The sequence below is a fragment of the Sarcophilus harrisii genome, chromosome 4 (assembly GCF_902635505.1).
Source record: "Sarcophilus harrisii chromosome 4, mSarHar1.11, whole genome shotgun sequence".
In the NCBI taxonomy this organism is placed as follows: Eukaryota; Metazoa; Chordata; class Mammalia; order Dasyuromorphia; family Dasyuridae; genus Sarcophilus; species Sarcophilus harrisii.
Window position 1 is genome coordinate 372,392,978 of NC_045429.1, and position 18,962 is coordinate 372,411,939.

Consider the following 18,962-nt stretch of genomic DNA (forward strand, 5'->3'; position numbering starts at 1 on the left):
ACAAATTTTTCTAAACCTTGTAGGCACTTAGTACCAGTGAAACTGGATGAATTTTATCTTGGATTAAATATATATATATATATTTAAAAATTTAATAACATTTCCATAAAATTGTAATGATGGAAAAATGTGTTAAAATGCATTCTTTTTGACAAAGAGCACCTCAATTTATTATAAACAATACTTCCAAAGAATTAATAAGTGGTACCACAGGGGAAAGTAAGTTATAAGAATAGCTTTAAAAAAGAAATGCCCAAATCCCTTGTTTTAACCATGGAAATAAAAAAGAGTTGTTTTGAGGTCCATTAGTCCTTGAAGAATGAACAGTGAAAACAGTTGTAGTAGGTACATCAACTATCTTAAAGTCTCAGAGTACATCAATAAGCTGACAACATGCTATCATCAGATTTATCATTAGGGTGATGTAAATTCTAAAAGAAATAAAGTTGTTTTTTAATTGTACTCTTGCTTGAAGAGAAGGACACTGGAAATTAAATATTAGTTTTTCTAGGTAACCAAAACAACAAAAATAAAGATAGTAAACTTAGACAGAATTTCAGAGGACTAATTTAAGATATGATAACAAAGATTTTTTTAAAACTTCATTTGTTTTCAAAGTGCTAAAATGAGTAGGGACACATTTAATATTCATGAAAAGATTGGGAAGTACTGTATTTTGCATATCCTAGAATTTGGGAAAATGTGATAGGAAGTTGCTGTGGAAAATATCACTAAAGAAACCCAGATTTATGGTTTATTTATATGTGGACATTAATGCATAGACAAATATGTCATCTGAGAAAAGAAAAAGCATTAAATACTGAATTATAATTATTAACAAATAATGTTTGTCACCATTATAAGTATTCATTCAAAAGAGAATAACTGATTGCTTGAGAATCACTACTGACACTGAATAAAAGAATGACAATTATGATAATAATTCATGAAAAGTTGGAAAAAATAAACATTTAAAGGATACAGTAAGAATGGAGACAGGAAATGATACCACCAATGTTAAGGTGTATCATCAGTTTTTAGAATTCAATTAAATGAAATAAAATTAACAACTACTGCTCTTAATGAACAATTTGAAAGCATTACATGAAAAATATTAATATTTTTTCATTGAACAGTTTTTACTTGGTGCTGTTGAGAACTCTGTATGAAGTTCACTGGAGGCTCACTCTGTTTGCTTTTCAGTCTTAAAATGTTATCTGCATATCCCCAGCTCAAAATGGCAGACCACTGAATGTCAGTACTGTTCATGCTTCTCACACCTTAAACAAGGATAATACACATATGAAATTGTCATTGTATATTTGATTTAGAAGACATAAGAAGATTAAATACTTCAGCACAATAATGACACACTTAAGAAAATGAAGCAGATTAAAATATTTATGTTGTGCCACTCCAAATTCTGTAGTATGTAGAGAGGAATATGATTCAGAAATAGAAAGTTTTTTTTCCCTGCACAAGCAACAGTGATAAGATTTTAAAACAAGTTTTTACACAAGCAATAGTAATATGATTTTCACTCCATCAGTGATTTTTTTGACATTTGGTTGCATTTGTCTTTTTTTCCCCCTCAGTTCAATATATTTTATTAGTAAAAAAATATTTTATAAACTTAAGAGCATTTCATTCATTATCTACTCTTTTTTTTTTTTTACATTTGTCTTTAATATGAACCAGATAATGTATATAAATAACTTTTCACGAATACCTTCCTGAATAATTGAGGACAAATAGCATAGACAAAATTAATGTGAAAATAAAAGCAATTTCTACTTTGGGAAGGGATAGCTTTAACACCCTAAAATACAAAGGTCTGTTAACTATATTTCTTACTTCACAACTGCTAACTTAACAAAACCTTCAGCATAATCCTTTTATATGTTTTTAGAAAAAAAGATTTAGAAACATTGGATTTTCTTCCTGGTGAGAATTTCACTGTGTCCAGAGCTAATCCTAAAACTTCTTTGAATGGTAAATTAGGGAAACATGTAATAACATATTAAATAAACATACATAATATATTGCTGAGCATAATTCCAAATACTGATTATTATGATATAAAATATATAATATCATATAAATTTATATATACAATAAATATTCCCAGTTTCCAATTTCAGCAAATAAGAACTATATTTTTTCTAATGCAGTTATATTTCCTTTTCATAAAAACTGTATTACTCTATGATTATCCCCCTATAATTAATGCTACAGGGATTCACAAGTTGTTTTTTACCAGGTTAAATTGTTTTTAAGGTAAGATATTTGAATATAAAGTGGGGGAAAATGCTTAAAAAATTACCCAGTACCTATTTTTTTCATAAACGAATCCCTCCTCTTTTAGTTAATCTCAAGATTATTAGATCTGTTGTGTGTACTATTACAGGGGTAAAAAAGGTTAAAAAAAAACCTGTTTCCACTAAAATGACAATTTTCTTCATTCTAATAAATATAACTATTCTTTTTTTTTGTAATTTTATCATTTTACAAATGACAGTTGACACTTCTAATTCCTACTCAACATTAAATAACTGTAAAGTTAAACAGTTTACCAAAGACTTAGATGAATGGACTAAAAGTATATTTATGCTAGAAGAATTTAGATCTCTTGAATAATTATGTAAAGAACAACTTTCCAGATCGCTTATTTTTACCTTGCTCTTTGCTGTATATCATCAAAAGGCAGAATTTTTGGGATAAACCACAGATAGCTTTGGTGGGCAAAGCCTGAAGAGAACCAAATCTCTCTCCATGTGGTTGGCTGAAGCAGACAACAGGTACAGGAGCACTTGGGGAACCCACATATTCACCCCATTTTAAACCTTTTATCCATGATAAAGGACTCTAGAAAACATAAAAAAAGGAGAAATGAAAGACTCTAAAAAATAGATAATTTATCCTCAGATTAAAATCTAAAGTGTAATATAATACAATTAGATAGATTACTGAGAGAAGGGACTCTTACATTTGCATGTAATACATAATAAAATAAATCTGGTATTCTAAAACTTTTGATTTGTATTTTTTTAACTGGTTTTGGGCTAGTGAATGTGAAAAATGTTAGGCATTATTAATCAATATCTTTATGCCTATCATTATGCTAGGCACCATGTGTAATACAAAGACAAAATAAACCTGTAATAACTCTCTGTTGGGGGACACTCAATTGAAATGATTATACTGTAAAATGGTATATAATGAACTAATGTGCCAATCTGCAGTACAGAAAAATGGATTTAATATATTGTTAGATGTACAGTACCAACATTAAGTGCAGCAGGAGTCAGGAAAAAGTGTTCAATGTGGGCTGAAGTTGTTAGGAAAGGCTTCATGAAGAACATAAAATTTAAATAGGACATTGAAGAATGGATAAGAGTAAGATCTAGAAGAGGGACTTTCTAGGCAAAAGGAATAGCATGGAGGAAACACGTGAACAGAGATAACTGAACATAGAAGAGAATGTTCCTTTACTCCCTGAGAAATGTTGTTAGGAACTAAGATTGGTGGCTCTTGCCCTGTGTCTACCTTTCTGTTCTTTTTATCTTCAGTTTTACTTCTAACTTATCTTTCTTTTATGATTCCACTTGTGTCTCTTAATATTTAAAGTTTAAATATTTAGCTATAGTATTTCCAGATCTTCAGGAAAGAAATTATGTACATTTACTTAAAAAATGATTAACAAGCAATTTTTCAGTTATGTCCAAAAGAACTTCAGGGCGATTTTCAGTGAAACTCATCCATATTATTTTCAAAGTGAATTAGAAATAAGAATTATTGAACTAGAGCCTATTTAAAACTCCCTTGAATTTGGATGGATCAATACCTATCTTTTAGGTTACTTGGGGCTCAGTTGTAGAAGTCTAAATATCATTCTAGTGTCTTAAGATTATTGAAATTTTTTTTCAGGAAACACATATGTGGTTAAGACTCAGATCTTTTGCAACCAAGTCCTTTATGTAAATTATTATATACTTACTTCTATAAAATACTAAAGGGACTCTTAAAACTGGAGATGCGAAATTTAGAAAAATATAAGTGGCTGATATATAATTATTTCTTACCATTTACCTTTCCCCGTAGAATTTTGCTCCAATTCTTTGTGAAATATTTTGTCTAATGCAATAATATAGTCTAAAATAGCAGAAGTATTTGATAATATATAATATTATATTATATATACAGATAAATGTTAGCTATTCTACACTAACTCACTGCATGCAAAATGGAATAGAGATTAAAGCATTTTTAAAAAATCATACTGGATAGATAACTTCTTTGACAGGTTCTCGGGTTTCCCTGAAAGCAAGCTGTACAAATAATCCCACAGCAGCAGGAAGTTCTCCTTCAATGCTAAGTTTGGATCCGGGCCTGCTTGCATGTGCTGTGTGGAATAATTGTCGAGGGGTCTGACCATAGGTTTTTATCATGGTTTCTAGTGCTCTTCTTTGAACTGGATCCTCAACAGCTGACACATCCATTCCAAAATACGTCTAAAGAAGAGACAAGTAGTTCATAAAACAAAATAGAAAAATATTCACATTAAGTATCTATTAAAGTATTCTTTAGGTGATAGTTTAATCCTGACCTATTCATGATCCAAAACTGATGATTAATGAAATGATTAAAAGAACTTCAGTTACCTCAACAAAATCAGAAAGAATAATCCTGTTTAAGGAATGTTATATGTAATGTTGGTATTAAAATATTTCTTAATGCATAAGTATAGATTTGAATAAAAGGATGTCTTTCCATGTACCATTATTAAAAATCTGGAAAAAATTTCATTATTTTCTTTAAATGTAGTATACAGACAGATAAATATATTATAGTGCAATTAAATGAAGTGCATGTGGATAACTAATGGAGGTGTGAACTGGCATCCAATGGAAGAATTTTAATGACAAATTTGAGTTCTTGAATGTAAAGCAATATTAAATTTTATTTACTGATATTATAATCTATTATGTTCATATGTATATGTTTAAAGATAAAGCAGAACAGATATACTAAGTACATGTCAATTTCATTTAAGTATGTTACCCTGGCAGTAAAGTCTAATGCAATATTTAATAAATATATAATTCATTTACATGTATATATTTTTCTTTGGTTTCTAAACAAAATTTTAAAGCAGTTTCAAAAATTAAATTACCTTCAAACATCTACTTTAGAATTATCAGTCAGAAAAAATTATATCTAATTCCTATCTTTTTTGTGTTTTCTTGATTTACCATGTTCTGAAATTAAGTACCATCTGAGCAAAATTCATTTTGTTTTGATGCACCACGTTAAGCATTTCATAAATGAGTGCGATATGGTAGATACCACTGAACAGATACTTTCTACCAAGAAAAACATTTCATACGGCTCTTTCAGACAACTGATTTTTAGTCTAATCTAACAGGGAAAATGCTCATTGAAATTGGAATTGGTTGTAAGTTAATACTTCAAAATAATATGAAATTTTCAGTTGAATTACTACATGAATAACTTCTAAGGTTACAGAGAACTGAATGGAGAGATTATGCTTTAATAAAGTTTCTGATCTGTTTTGGAAGGCAATGTGAGAATTCTTAAATGTATCATTGAAAAAAATTACACTTTAGAGTCAATTTTCTCTATCACTAAAATAATAATGAAGACCAATTTAAAAAAAAAACAAACAAATCTTATTCTCTCTGTTAATGTTGGCTTTTTAATACTAAAAAAAAAAGTTCAACATTATAAATGTCTTCATGTTTATTCACATTTTAGGCAGGCTTGTTATAAAAATCATGTCAAATTTGTTTCTATTATTTTGGGTATGTATATAAAATGATTTACCTAGAGATATACAGAAGAAAACGAGTGATGTTTACATTTTTTCAGGTTTATATATTCTTTGTCTCAAACATTTGAATGTATATAAAATCTGAAAAAATGTTTGGTCAAAAATCTAAGTGAACCACAAATATTTTTCTTAATTTTTCTCTTTGGGGGCTAACTTAAATATTTAAACGGAACACACCCAATAACTAAATTTAACAAAAGAGTTCACTTTTGTGTAACAGAAACAGATGATACTTACAGCTGGATGAAATACATTGATGGCTTGAACAGAAGACTTGCCCTTTTGTTTAAACCCAAACACTAAATCAATCCACTGACAAATGTTCTGGGACACATGGTCAGATTCCAGAGCCTGTCGATGTATGAGGATAAAAAGACGAGGATCATTACGAGCCCATGGGGGAAGGTTGACATGATTAACTCGTTCACCATTCTGGCGGACACCAAAATCAAAACCTAAAAAAGAAAGTAAGTTATTTTATACTAATGACATCAATTTATAGCAAAGCATGTACTATCAAATCCATATCCTCCATGTCAAGAATCTGAACATCTACTCCAAGTTTTTCTGCTACTACCCCCCACAAAGGCTAAGACAAATAAATTATTTGTGAATAAGAAATATTAAGTATCACTACTGGTCACCCAACTCCCTTATACAATGTTATATGAACAAATGGCAACATAATGTATTGAGAGATTTTGTAGCCTTATCTTTTTACTACTTTGCAATCACACTGGAGAACAAATATAAAGAGACAGTGTAACAATTTTACCAGTCAGATTTTCAAATATAGAAAGTAATGGGATAGATACTCATTTGTGAAATGTACACTGATTCCTCTTTCAGCTTTCAGCTGTAGGGCATCTCAGAGTTTATTAATGTTATTATTTAAAACATTCTAAAATTACCTGATATTGGATATATTTTTAAGAATTGCAATTTCAAAGGAACATTAAAAGTCTGTCTAAAATAACTCACAAAATTTCTAATTTTTAAGGTTAAAAAAATAATGTATAAGTTGCCTTTTAACTTTGCCTTTTGGGCCTTCATTAGTGCTCCTGCTGCTATATCAGGGAAAAGACCCAAACCACCAGCTTCAGAATCTCTTTAGTTTGCCTAACTCATTCTATCATCTTCTGTCTTCATCCTAGTCTCTGGGGCACATGTGTACCTCTTTGTGCTCCTAAATGCTGTAAGATGGGTCTCCCAGGACATGATACCACTTCCCTAAGGATGGACCTTAAAAAGGGCTTTCAGCAGTCTAACTGTATGCCTTCCTCAATAGATCTCTCTTTAGCCAATGATGCTTTCTCTAAGGTTATTCCTCAACAGAACGACTCATTCAAACTTATACTCATCTCATTCTAGTCTTTCTGAACCCCAAGCTGGCTATGTACAAACTTTGTTTCCTACCACAATGGTTCAGTCTTTTATCCCCCTCTCCCCTAAGCTTACCCCCAAATGTCCCACTCCAGATTTGTAACCTCCAAGCTCTCTGAAATGCCTGTTCCAGAATCAATAAACTTCCTTCCATCTTAAACTTGTTTCTTTTTCACTTCTTCTACCTTCTGGCCTTTCCTAAGACCTGGACCTCTCTTGACAACATTGCATTGTTCTTGGCCACCCTTTCCTGTACTAGCTGCATTTTTTATTTATACCTCTTTCCATTCCTCAAATCAACATTAACAGTGAAGGACTCATATTGTTTGTACCTCCCAGTGCCACTTCCATACCCTCCCATTATTACCATTGCTTAGTAACTTCTCTTCACCTAAGGATCATTCAATAAAAATTCATCACTAATTCAGATTCTCATGGCTATCAGCTACCAAGTCCTAAAACATTCTCTTTCTTTTCTCAATGATTTCATTGGCTGGCTCACAATTTCTTCTGTCCCTATACTAGGGGTCTCCAATATACCTAATCAATATTCCCTCAGATACCTTAACTTCTTAGCTCCTGCTTTTGCATGACCTACTCTTTCACTCCCCCTCTACTATCCATGGAGATAGTTATATCCTTATATAACTTGATATATAATCAATGTATTAATTATCATTCATCTTGTTATTACTATAAGTGCTCCACTGCCATGTTCAAGAACTCTAAAACTAGTTTATTTTATCATAAAATTATATTATTCTATCTTCTACTCTACCATACATTCTCTAAATCTATTATTTATCTTCATCATGACTTCCATCCCATCAATCCTCAGGTCTTTTCCAGGTCAATAACTCTACATTGGTTATACTCTTATTTTCTTCTATATCTCAACTCTTTGGTGAACAAGTACAACTCTACATTATCTTTTCCTTTTAAATCTCTTTCCCATTTGTTCTACAGCTAACTACAATTTGCCAACACCCAACCGGGGAATACTCTCACAAAAATGCCAATTTGAAATTACTTGATACTTTACCTTCTCGATTAACCAGGAACTCTGGTAAGTAGAAAAACTCTGGGATTAGTTCTTTTACATCAGTCATGGACTCAAAAGATGAGAGACGCCAAGTTGTATTTGTAGAATGAAAGGTCCTGTCAGGTATATCAAAACTTTGGTCTACAAAGGAAAACAAGGAAATTTAGTTTTAATTACAAAATACTGTTTTGACTTGTAGGCCATTTCTAACATATGTAGTTTTATTACTTCAAATTGTTAAAAGAAAAATATATTCTTCTGGCTTAGTTGACAATTCTTAAAAAAAAAAAAAAGGATTAATTTCTCACCATTAAACATTTCCTATCTTTGAAAATATAATAATGTTTGCATATAAATGGAACTTTGGGAGCCCTGCATGAGTTAGTTTTTAACCTCTATTTTGCTACTTACATAATGAAAAACTGAGTTGAAAATTAAAAAAAAAAACTGTTGTTAAGTCAAATCCTTATTTTTTTATTTATACTTTGGAGCAATGAACTGGACTGTCCATTGTTGTATGCATTTTTTTTTTTGAAAATCCAATATTTTTGGCTTCAGATTATTGCTTATAATTTAAACTCCCAAATTTTATACAGTCACACATTTATTTCATGCTGATTACAAATGAAAACCAAGAATTTTAGTTTGCTCTTAGTTTAACAATCTTTCCTTAGGAAAAAGAAATCTTACAAAGTTACATAATTTTAGTCAACATAATAATAATGGGCAACATCTCAAAGAAACAATGATGTTACTTTATATGGAAAAAAATTCCACAACATTCCTAAATATATTAATTTGACTCACTAAGGCTCTATTTATTGTTCTTTATAAGGAAACTAACTTCTTGAGCAAATTTTATTTAAAGTGCATTCTATGAAATGCTGCAGAAGTGGAGCCAAGATGACAAGTACAAGGCAGGGGCTCACCTGAGCTCTCTTCCAAACCCCTCCAAATACCTTTGAATAATAATTCCACACAAACTTTAGATCATCAGAACTCACAAAAATGAAGTGGAATAATTTTTCAGTCAAGGACAATTTGGGGGTCAGCAAGAAAGCTAGGGTAGGAAAGCAGTGTGGATCTGGTGCAAGTCCACTAGTACAGCCCTGGCCCCAACAAAGCAGGAGCAACCCTTGGGAGCCCATGAGATACTTCTAAAAGTATCAACCCACAGGATGAGAGGACTGAACAGCTGGTCCAAAGGTGTCTTTACTAGCATTGAGGCAGGATTCTATTGCTTTGTCCATACTTAGATTTGGGACACAGTCCTGGCTCACAATCCCAGGTGAGAAAGAACACTATCACACTAGAACTTACAGCCAGAGTAGATCAGGGAGCCTCCTCACAGACCCAAGGCAGAAAAGTATACTTGTGGTCACTCATAGAAGAGGGTATACCCAAGGGAATAGTAAACACACCTCTCCTTGGATTATACTACCTTGGAAGTACTGAAAAGATCCCTAGAAGAATCACTAAAGACAGCTGTATAAAATTTGTGAAGCTTCGGACAGTGTGCCCTCCACTCTAGAAAACAGAGATCTACCTTAATAAAAAGTTAAAAGTCAAATAATAGGCTGGGAAAATAAGCAAATAACAGAAAAATATTCTAACCATATAACGTTGCTATGGTGACAAAGAAGATCAAAAAACATCTAAAGTCTAAGCTTCTATATCCAAAGCTTCCAAGAAAAATAAGAATTGGTCTTAGGCCATGGAAAAGGAATTTTTAGGGAGATAGAGGAAAAATGGGAAGAAAAATGCAAAAGGAAGTATAAAAAGCTAATGAGGAGAGAAGGCTTTAAAAAGTAAAACTGGCCAAATAAAAAATGAAATACAAAAACTCATTGGGGAAAAAAATTCCTTAAAAATTAAATTTGAGCAAATGGAAGCTAATGACTTTATGAGAAATCAAGAAACAATGAAACAAAACCAAAAGAATGAAAACATAGGAAACAATATGAAACATATTACTGGAAAAACAACTTACTTGGAAAATAAATCCAGGAGAGACCATTTAAAAATTATTAGTTTACCTGAAAACCAGGATAAAAAAAAAAGGGGGGGGGGTTAGACATCACTTTTCAAGAAATTATCAAGGAAAACTGTCCAGAACCAAAAAGTAAAGTAGAAATTAAAAGAATCAACTGATCACCTTCTAAAAGAGATCTCAAGATGAAAACTCCCAAAAATATTATAGTCAAATTTTGAAACTCCCAAGTCAAGGAGAACATACTGCAAATATCCAATTGCAAAAATTGTTTCTTCAGGGGACAAGATGGACATTCAAGGAAATGGAAGACCTTCAAATATTCATAATAAAAAAGACCAGAGCTGAACAGAAAATCTGACTTCCAAATATAGGTCTCAGGAAAAACATAAAGGGATAATCAGGAAAAGGAAATTATACAAGGTGTCAACATTCCTATGAATATAAAGAGATAATATTTTTTTAAAATGAAATGAAGGAGTGAGAAAGAAATGTACTGGAAGAAAGGGATTAGGAAAGGTGGAATGGCATACATTATTTGCCATGAAAAAAGGCAAAAAAAAAAAAAAAAACCTTTTATAGTGGAGGGGGGGGGAAAGGTAGAGCAGGAGGAGTGAGTAAACATTCTCATCAGATATTCTGGAGCTAGGATTATAACCAAGCACCTACCCAGCAAAATTGAGTATAAAAACTGTCAACGTTCAATGAAACAGAGGAGGACTTTCAAGCATTTGTAATGAGAACACCAGAGCTGAATAGAAAATTTCATTTTCAAATACAGATCTCAAGAGTAGCATAAGGAAATAATAAAGAAAGGAAAATCATAAGGGTTAATTTATTACTCAATAGGATTAATTTATTTATACTTCTACATGGGAGAAGGATACTTGTAACTCATAAAAACTTTTTCATTATTAGGGTAGTTAGGAGAAGTAGATAAAGACACAGGGCATGGGTATGAGTTGAATATGAAGGGATAATATCTAAAAGAAATAAATTATGTGGTGAGAAAGGAATGTACTGGGAGAAAATATATCTTCTATGAGATGCAGCCAAAGTGGAAGATAGGGAAAATTTTATAACTTTAAACACTTAAATCAATAAAAGAATTAAAGAAGTTAATCAATGGGGCATACAAAAAAAAAAACCCTGCCAAAATAAAAATTACAAGTCTCCAATCAAATACCAACATAGAAATCTTGAAAATCAAAGAAGAAATTTTTTAAAAAGAACACTAAATTTAAATAAAACTAGAAACTATTTTGCATAGGGAGGGGAAGAGGAATCAACTATTAGCTAATTTGATTTTTTTTTTTTTAAAAAGAATCTTTCTTTCTTGCTGCTTGTAATATTTTTTCTTTGACCTGGAATTATCAGGGCCAAATTACCAATGACAAAAATGAAAAAATGTGAATTCACAAACAATGAAGAAATAAGAGAAATGATGAGAAACTATTTTTTCCCAATTATATGGCAACAAACTTGACAAACTAAACAAGATGATTACTATTTACTTAACATGCCCAGATCAATAAAACTAAAAATAGAGGACTTAAAAAGGTCAAAATTACTAATGAATGTTGATGTAAAACTTCTCAATAAAATAATTTACCAATGAGAATACAGCAACGTATTACAAAGATTATATTATATATTATTTAATTTATACTTCATCTACACTAGGAATGAAGCTAGTTCAATTTTAGGGAAATAATAAACATAACCTTATTAGCAATTAGAACAATGAAATTATATTATTATATCAATAGATGTGGAAAAATTTTTTTTACAAGATACAATATCAATGTCTGCTAAAACCATTAGAATAGGAATAGATGGAGGATTCCTTAATTTGATAAATAATATCTATTTAAAACTCAAGAGCCAGCATTTTCAGCATTCTCTTTCAGAGAGAAGATTATGGAGACTGAATGTGGATTCACAGCATAGCATTTTCACTTTGTTATTGGTTTGTTTGTTTGTTTTTTTCTTTCTCATTTTTCTTCTTTTGATCTGACTTTTCTTTGTATAGCATGTCGCACATATTTAACCTATGTTGGGTTACTTGCTGTCCAGGGGAGAAAGATAGGGGAAGGAGGGAGAAAAATTTGGAACACAAAGTTTTGCAAGGGTTAATGCTGAAAATTATCTTTGCATATATTTTGAAAAATAAAAAGCTATTTTTTAAATCTAGAAAAAAGAGCTTATTAAGGAAAAAGAGGATGGTTGAATATGTTTATAGACGCACATAGGTCAAGGAGGATGTTAAATAGGAAAAGGTGATTAGACTTGGGGTTTAAGAGATGTTGGTAACTTGGGAGAAAGCAATTTCAGCTGAATGGCGAGGAGGAGGCTGGAATTATAAAGAAGAGAGTGAGAAGAAAGGAAATAGAAGCACTGATTGAAGATATCCACTTCAAGTATTTTAATCACAAGAGAAAGGAAATATTTAGAATGAAAGCTATCAGAGATAAAGGGATTAAGTGACAATTTTTTTAAGGATAAAGGGGAGATAAGGGCATTTAGGCAGTAGAAAAACAATCAGAACACAAGAGAGAGACTGAAAATTAGTGAGAGTAGGGATGACAGACATGGCAACAGTCTGGAGAAGATAAAAATGGGATGATTTGTTCATGTAGAGAGAATCTGTCTTGGCAAGACCTTGCCTTGGCACACCTCTTTGTGTGAAATAAGAATAGTGGCAGAAAACATATGAGTGGTATAAGAAGGGAAATAAGGGAATTTTTAACAAATAGCAAAAAAAATTTTTTAGTGAATTAATCATAAGACATGTTACAAATAGCAAAAAAAAATTTTAGTGAATTAATCATAAGACATGTTTCTCAGATGAGAAGTTTGAGGAAGGGTGAAAAAGTCAAGAAAAACCACTGTAGCAAGGGGGTGAATAAGTAAACTAGGGATGTATCAAAGGATTGTTTTGATATAGTGAGGGTCCAGGTGAGATTAAATTTGTAGTGGACCCAGTCATCTCAGTTTAATATTTTTCTCCACTTTCATTCAGCAGGAAATAAGTAGGAGCAAAGGTAGCAGATGGTAGGAGGACTCTAAGGCTGACCCTTGGAAAAGTAAGATCAGCAAAAGGTGTAGGAGAACAAAGGATTCAAGAGAAGTGAGTGCAGTGATTCTCTACAAGTTAATAAAGAGAAGGGATTGGTGGACAGAGTAAGGATGAAGTAAAAGATTAGAGGTTGCAAAAAACAGGGAGAGATGGAATGACGATATCCAATTATGATTCAAAGATCATAAACATGGAAGAACAACTCTTGTGAGTAATGGCTATATCAAAGGGATGACAATCATTGTCTGTAGCTGAGGCATAATGATGGACTATATCATAGCAAATGAGTAATTCAGGAAAAATTAGATAGGAAAAATTAGACTGAGGATATCAATACATGTGCCCTAGTGTGAGGGCAGGAGTTGGGAAAGAGAGAAAGATTATGAGCCAGGCACTAAGCTTATTGAGAAAACAAGAAGAATGAACTAGAAGTTGAACAACCATCATGAAACTATATTTATCCTTAAATAATAAATATATACATATTACTGCTGAAGTTCCTTCCAAAGCTGAAATTTTATGATTGTGAGATGAACTATTCCAGTTCTATAGTGTGACTTATGGAATGTTTAAAGGATCTAAGGATGGCATCCAGGGCACTGTGTTGATCCTCTGACAGATTCATGATAAGAAGTAGACAAAAATCACACCACATGTGAAAGAGGCTATGTGTGACAATTTTCAGAAATAGAACAGCTATAGTAATAAGACAAGTATTCTGAAAGAATAAAGAGATTAGAGTTCTTCACTCTGGAAACATGAAGGAATTATAATACAGAGTATTATCAAATGTCATAAAATCAAGAAAGGCATTATTTTATATTAGTTCTAGAGATGCACCACAATGTTGCAGGTGGTCAGTAAAAATATTAATATCTTTTGTGTTAATAGTACTGCTACATATGTACCTTTTTAAAATAGTAACCAAAATAATTACCTTGATAGGCTAAAAACATTTTTGTAAAAGGAGGCATTCTAACCAGGAAATGAAGCACAGTTCCACTGTTTGAGTAATGTGACCCATAGTGATAAGGTTGCACAGGAGGCATGGGGTCATCTTCTCGAGCCCCTTTGCGATATTCCTCTTCCAAATACTAAGATTGAAAGAAAAGAAGTCAGAAAGTGTGACATGAGTGCAGGCAAAAAAGTGTGTGTGTGTATGTGTGTGTGCACATGTGTATAATGCAACCCTTCCACCTCCCTTTTCAGAGTCTTCTCAGCAAACCCACCTCAAGCACCCAGTGATTACCCTTCACATAATCCGGGACATCCCAGGCTCCCATTTATATATGTCTATATTCACTGCTTTTCTCTGGCTTTTCTTCTCCCTCAAAATTTACCTGTTCTGCATTCCCTGCTCTTCCTACTCCTCCCAAAGATTTCTTTTCAGAAGAAACTGAACTTCCACTCCATCTCCATCTATAACTCTGCCTGGTTTTAACTCCATGGAGCAAGATGCTCCTGTGTGGGTAGTCCCAGATGTCCCTCACTTCTTTGGACTTTTCAATTTCCTTTTGTGTGTTATCTTTCTCTATTAGATTGTAAACACCTTAAGGACAGGATCTTTTTTTTTTTTTTGTCTACATTTAAACACATAAATACATATATGGTACACATACAGCATATGTATATACTTATATATATTATACATATATTTATATCATTGCCTTAAAATAAAAATCTGTTAAGAACTACAAATAATAAGGCAGTTTGTTATTTGTTTCTCTACAATTTTCATAGTGAATTTCAGAGATTATAGTAACTCATTTGGGGTCTAATAACTGTTCAACAAGATTTACTTGATGTCACAATGAATATATCTTCTTCACTGTGTACTTTCTGATAACTTAAACATTTGGATTCAATATAGCATATTTATAAAAGCTTGATGAAATTAGAAGAAAAACACCTGTACATAAAATAAATGTAAATACTTAAGTTTATGTAACATACTCGGATTAGAGAATGAAGAAATTTAAAAATTTAAATGTAATTTCACACCAAAGTCTCACCTTGTAGGTGTCCACATAACGATCTTCTTTTTCTTTATATTGTACAGCTATAGGTTTGGCCAAATTTCTATAATAAAAATAACAAAACAAATAGTTTTGAATACTTTTTAATTATTCATCATCTTTCCACAGTACTCTCCATAACTACTCCAGAAAAAAAATTTGTCTTGTCTATAGAGGTAGAACTAATTTAAGTCAAATCTCAATTAATTTTCTCCAAATGAAATTATTTTAGAAAATCTAGGAAGATAATGGAGTAGGTCTGAAAACTTTTGGCTCTCCAAATTTCCTCTACAAAAAACAATAGAAGATGATCCTCACCTCAAGGAAGCAGAAATAAACATGGGATGAAGCAATTGTCCTCCTAAAACTGAAAATGTTCACAAACATATGGTCTTACATATATAGGCATGAGTGCATGTGTAAATGTCAATAGATAAATATGTACATGTATGCATATATGCATACACATATATGTATATATATTCACACTTAATTGTAGTCTTCTTTGTAGGGAGGAAGGAAGGAAATAAAGTAAAAAGCACAGAAAAGAGAACCAAAAAAAAAAAAAAACCCAACAAGGAAGCAAAGCTGGGAAACTTTGAAAATACAACTTTGAAAACAATATATAATATATATTTTTTTATATGGAAATATGTTGTTCTATATTAAATTCTCTCTTATGGTCTGCTGTGTGCATGGCAATTTTTTCTGCTTTTGTATTTGAAGTTTAAAATTGAAATAATTTCAATTTTTTTTTCAAAAATTTAAAAAATTTACAAAAACAAGAAAAATCAAGAACATATGAATGTACAATTTTCCTACTTGATATGCCAAAATAATCATTGATACTGGTCTTAGGAATGACCCACACATTCTAATGCTGACTGACAATTTTTGGTCAAAATCCCTAATGTTCTCTTCTAGTAAAGCTTCCTTCTGACTTTTCCAGAATTCCCCTTAACAATGAAGACTTCCACAATTATTTCAATCTATACTTTTCTAATTTATTCTGCTTTTATTTTTTTTTTCATATAATTAGCACTTGATTATATATGGATTTATTTTCTAGTTATATTTAATGTGATTTAATACTTTGAAAAATCAGTTTATGCCATTTTGCTCACTATTTTTGCATGCATATATTGTATATGCCTAACTTTTTATTAGTTCCTTTAGTCTGGGGTCATGTCTTGACCTGTTTTGTATGCTAGATATTCTAGCATAGGCTAAGGATAAGTAAATACTTGTTTATTTGTTTTACAATAACACTTCTACAACCACCTTAACATGTATATGAAAAAGGGAAGAAAACAAAGAAATGTATATATTTACCTAGGAGGAAGAAGTGGAATAAAAGAAAATGGTTGAAGGAAATGATTAAAATTTTTTTTATTATAACCTATTTCTAATCTTTCTCAATGATCTATTTTAACTAAAAATACACCGAGTATTTTTCATCTCATCAAAAAACCTGAGGTCCTTTCAGTTTTATAAATATATAGTCTAAATAAATAGGCAAAATACCCAGAATTGAAATCTACATGATTAAAACTATGAAAAATTAAAATAACCATAGTATTTAGACCTAAAGAAACCTCAGAGAACCTGATAGTGCAAATCCTTCATTTTAGCGACGAGGACATTGTAATATGAAGATTCTAAGTGAGTCAGAGGGGACTCAGAGTTGTGCATAGGGCTGTACTTTGTGATCCAGTTGTATTTCTAGTACTTGGCAATTGAATGCCAGTTGCTTCAATTGAGCCTAACTTTCCTCATTTATACAAAAAAGGTGTGGCTTTTATGACCTGTGAGACAATGTCACATAGGGAGGAGGATGTGGCCCGGGGCCTCCAGCTTAGGTCTTTTGATTTCAGATTCAGAGCTCTCTTTATTATAGCTGAGTGGATAGAGAGAACAGGACCTGGGCAAGTTCTAGCACAAGGCCAGAGATAAAAATCTAAGTGTGCTTAGTAGCCTAAAGAAAACTGTAATGATTATTTTCCCATCACTCTCTTGTCTACCCAAATAAATGGTGGTTATGGATATATCCCAAGAAATCATTAATAGTTATTTGAGTTGGACTAGAACAGGAAGAAGAAAAAGAGCAGATACTTTCTAGTAAGGGGCAGCAGAACCAAGGCACTGTATTGAAGAAATAAAAAGTCTTATGCAAGAAAATAGAAAACACATTTTCTTTTTATAAAATATATAGTAAATCTTTCATATTTACACAAGTATAAAATATATACAAATTGACAAAGAATAATATCAATACAAAATGCACCAATACAAAAATGAAGGCAGCATGGATGGGGCAGGGAGGATCAGTAAAATTTTGTGTAAGAATGATAAATGACCTCTATCATAGAAGGTAAAATACCTGTGGTCAGTTTTTTAAAAATGGTATCAAACCCTTTCAACTTTCTCTTATCTAAATAGAGGGACTCACCTGTATATAGAAGGCTCATTCAGATCAAGTGTTTCACTAATATAGTCAGAAAGTATGAATGGAAAAACGGGATACTGCATAAGGTCATTGAAGGATCGGCCAGCATGTTTGTTTAGGTGGGTCAAATATTCAAAATTAGTAATTTGTCCTGTGTACCACAAGTTTGTCAAAGCTGTGATGTTCCCGTATTCCAAAAGATTAGGCAGGTTGTTTGTAAGTATACTGTGGTAAACATCATCACGAACCTAAAACAACAAAAAAGGTAAGGAGAAATTTTAGTTTTTAGCTTTGTTTGGTTATTTTTCTTGAATCTATTTTAGATAGTGTTTGTCTAGGTTAAAAAATTTACATTTTTTTCAGTGAAAATACTCCCAAATTTTTTAAGTTCTAAAATTCTGTGAGAAGTGATAAAAATCACCAAGTTATGCTGAGATGAATTCAAGTTAATTTTTAAAAAATTGGGGTACATCATTTAATCTTTTTAAACTTCAGTTTCTTCATCTATAAAGTGGGGACATAGTAAGGAGTTAAGGAAAGTGTATAGAAGACTGTAAAGCATGATATAAATATGAATTATTATTTTTAACATCAATGACCATTTCATTTTGATATATTCCTATCAATTAAATCCAAAAAGCCCTTCTATGTGCCAGGCACTTTTATAGAGAATGTCAAAAACCAGTTTTTGCTATCAAGCAATAAATGTTCTAATGGGAGAGAAAAACAAGACCAATAATTCTTTGATTTCTCTCTTTGATGTTCTTCTCTCTAGGTTTTTGGAAAACCCATGGATTTGATTATTTTTATGTTGATGATGTTTACCTCCAGGATCAAACCATGGACCTTTGGGCATCTATGCCTATTTTTGTTCTCACTGCTTCAAGGACTTCTGCCGACTCTCTGTCCTCTCCATTTATCTAGCAAATCCCAATATTAATGAAGAACTTAATTTTTCAGCCCTGATCCTCCTTCTGACATCCACTTTCCCATCTTCAGTAGCCTCTTGGACATCTTGAGTTTGATGTCCTGTAGGCATTTTAAAACTGAACTCAATATTTTTTTTTGTTTCCATGCTTTTTCTTCTACCAAACTGATGAATGCACCACTATCCTCTTAGTCAACCAGGCTCATAATTTGGAAATCTATCCTCAAC

At 31.8% G+C, this 18,962-nt stretch overlaps 1 protein-coding gene across 7 annotated transcripts in view; it reads right to left on the reverse strand.

Moving 5' to 3' along the window:
• The window catches only part of LYST (lysosomal trafficking regulator), a 221,227-nt gene that overhangs the window by 22,513 nt on the left and 179,752 nt on the right, over nucleotides 1–18,962 (reverse strand). For all 7 annotated transcript variants that reach the window (XM_031966940.1, XM_031966938.1, XM_031966939.1 and 4 more), the window contains 8 exons: nucleotides 17,810–18,054; nucleotides 15,358–15,424; nucleotides 14,283–14,439; nucleotides 8,277–8,417; nucleotides 6,089–6,306; nucleotides 4,281–4,511; nucleotides 2,676–2,865; nucleotides 1,144–1,280 (listed from right to left, as the gene is read on the reverse strand). In XM_031966940.1, coding sequence (XP_031822800.1) covers nucleotides 1,144–1,280; nucleotides 2,676–2,865; nucleotides 4,281–4,511; nucleotides 6,089–6,306; nucleotides 8,277–8,417; nucleotides 14,283–14,439; nucleotides 15,358–15,424; nucleotides 17,810–18,054 — 1,386 coding nt within the window. The remainder of the gene's footprint in view (nucleotides 1–1,143; nucleotides 1,281–2,675; nucleotides 2,866–4,280; nucleotides 4,512–6,088; nucleotides 6,307–8,276; nucleotides 8,418–14,282; nucleotides 14,440–15,357; nucleotides 15,425–17,809; nucleotides 18,055–18,962) is intronic.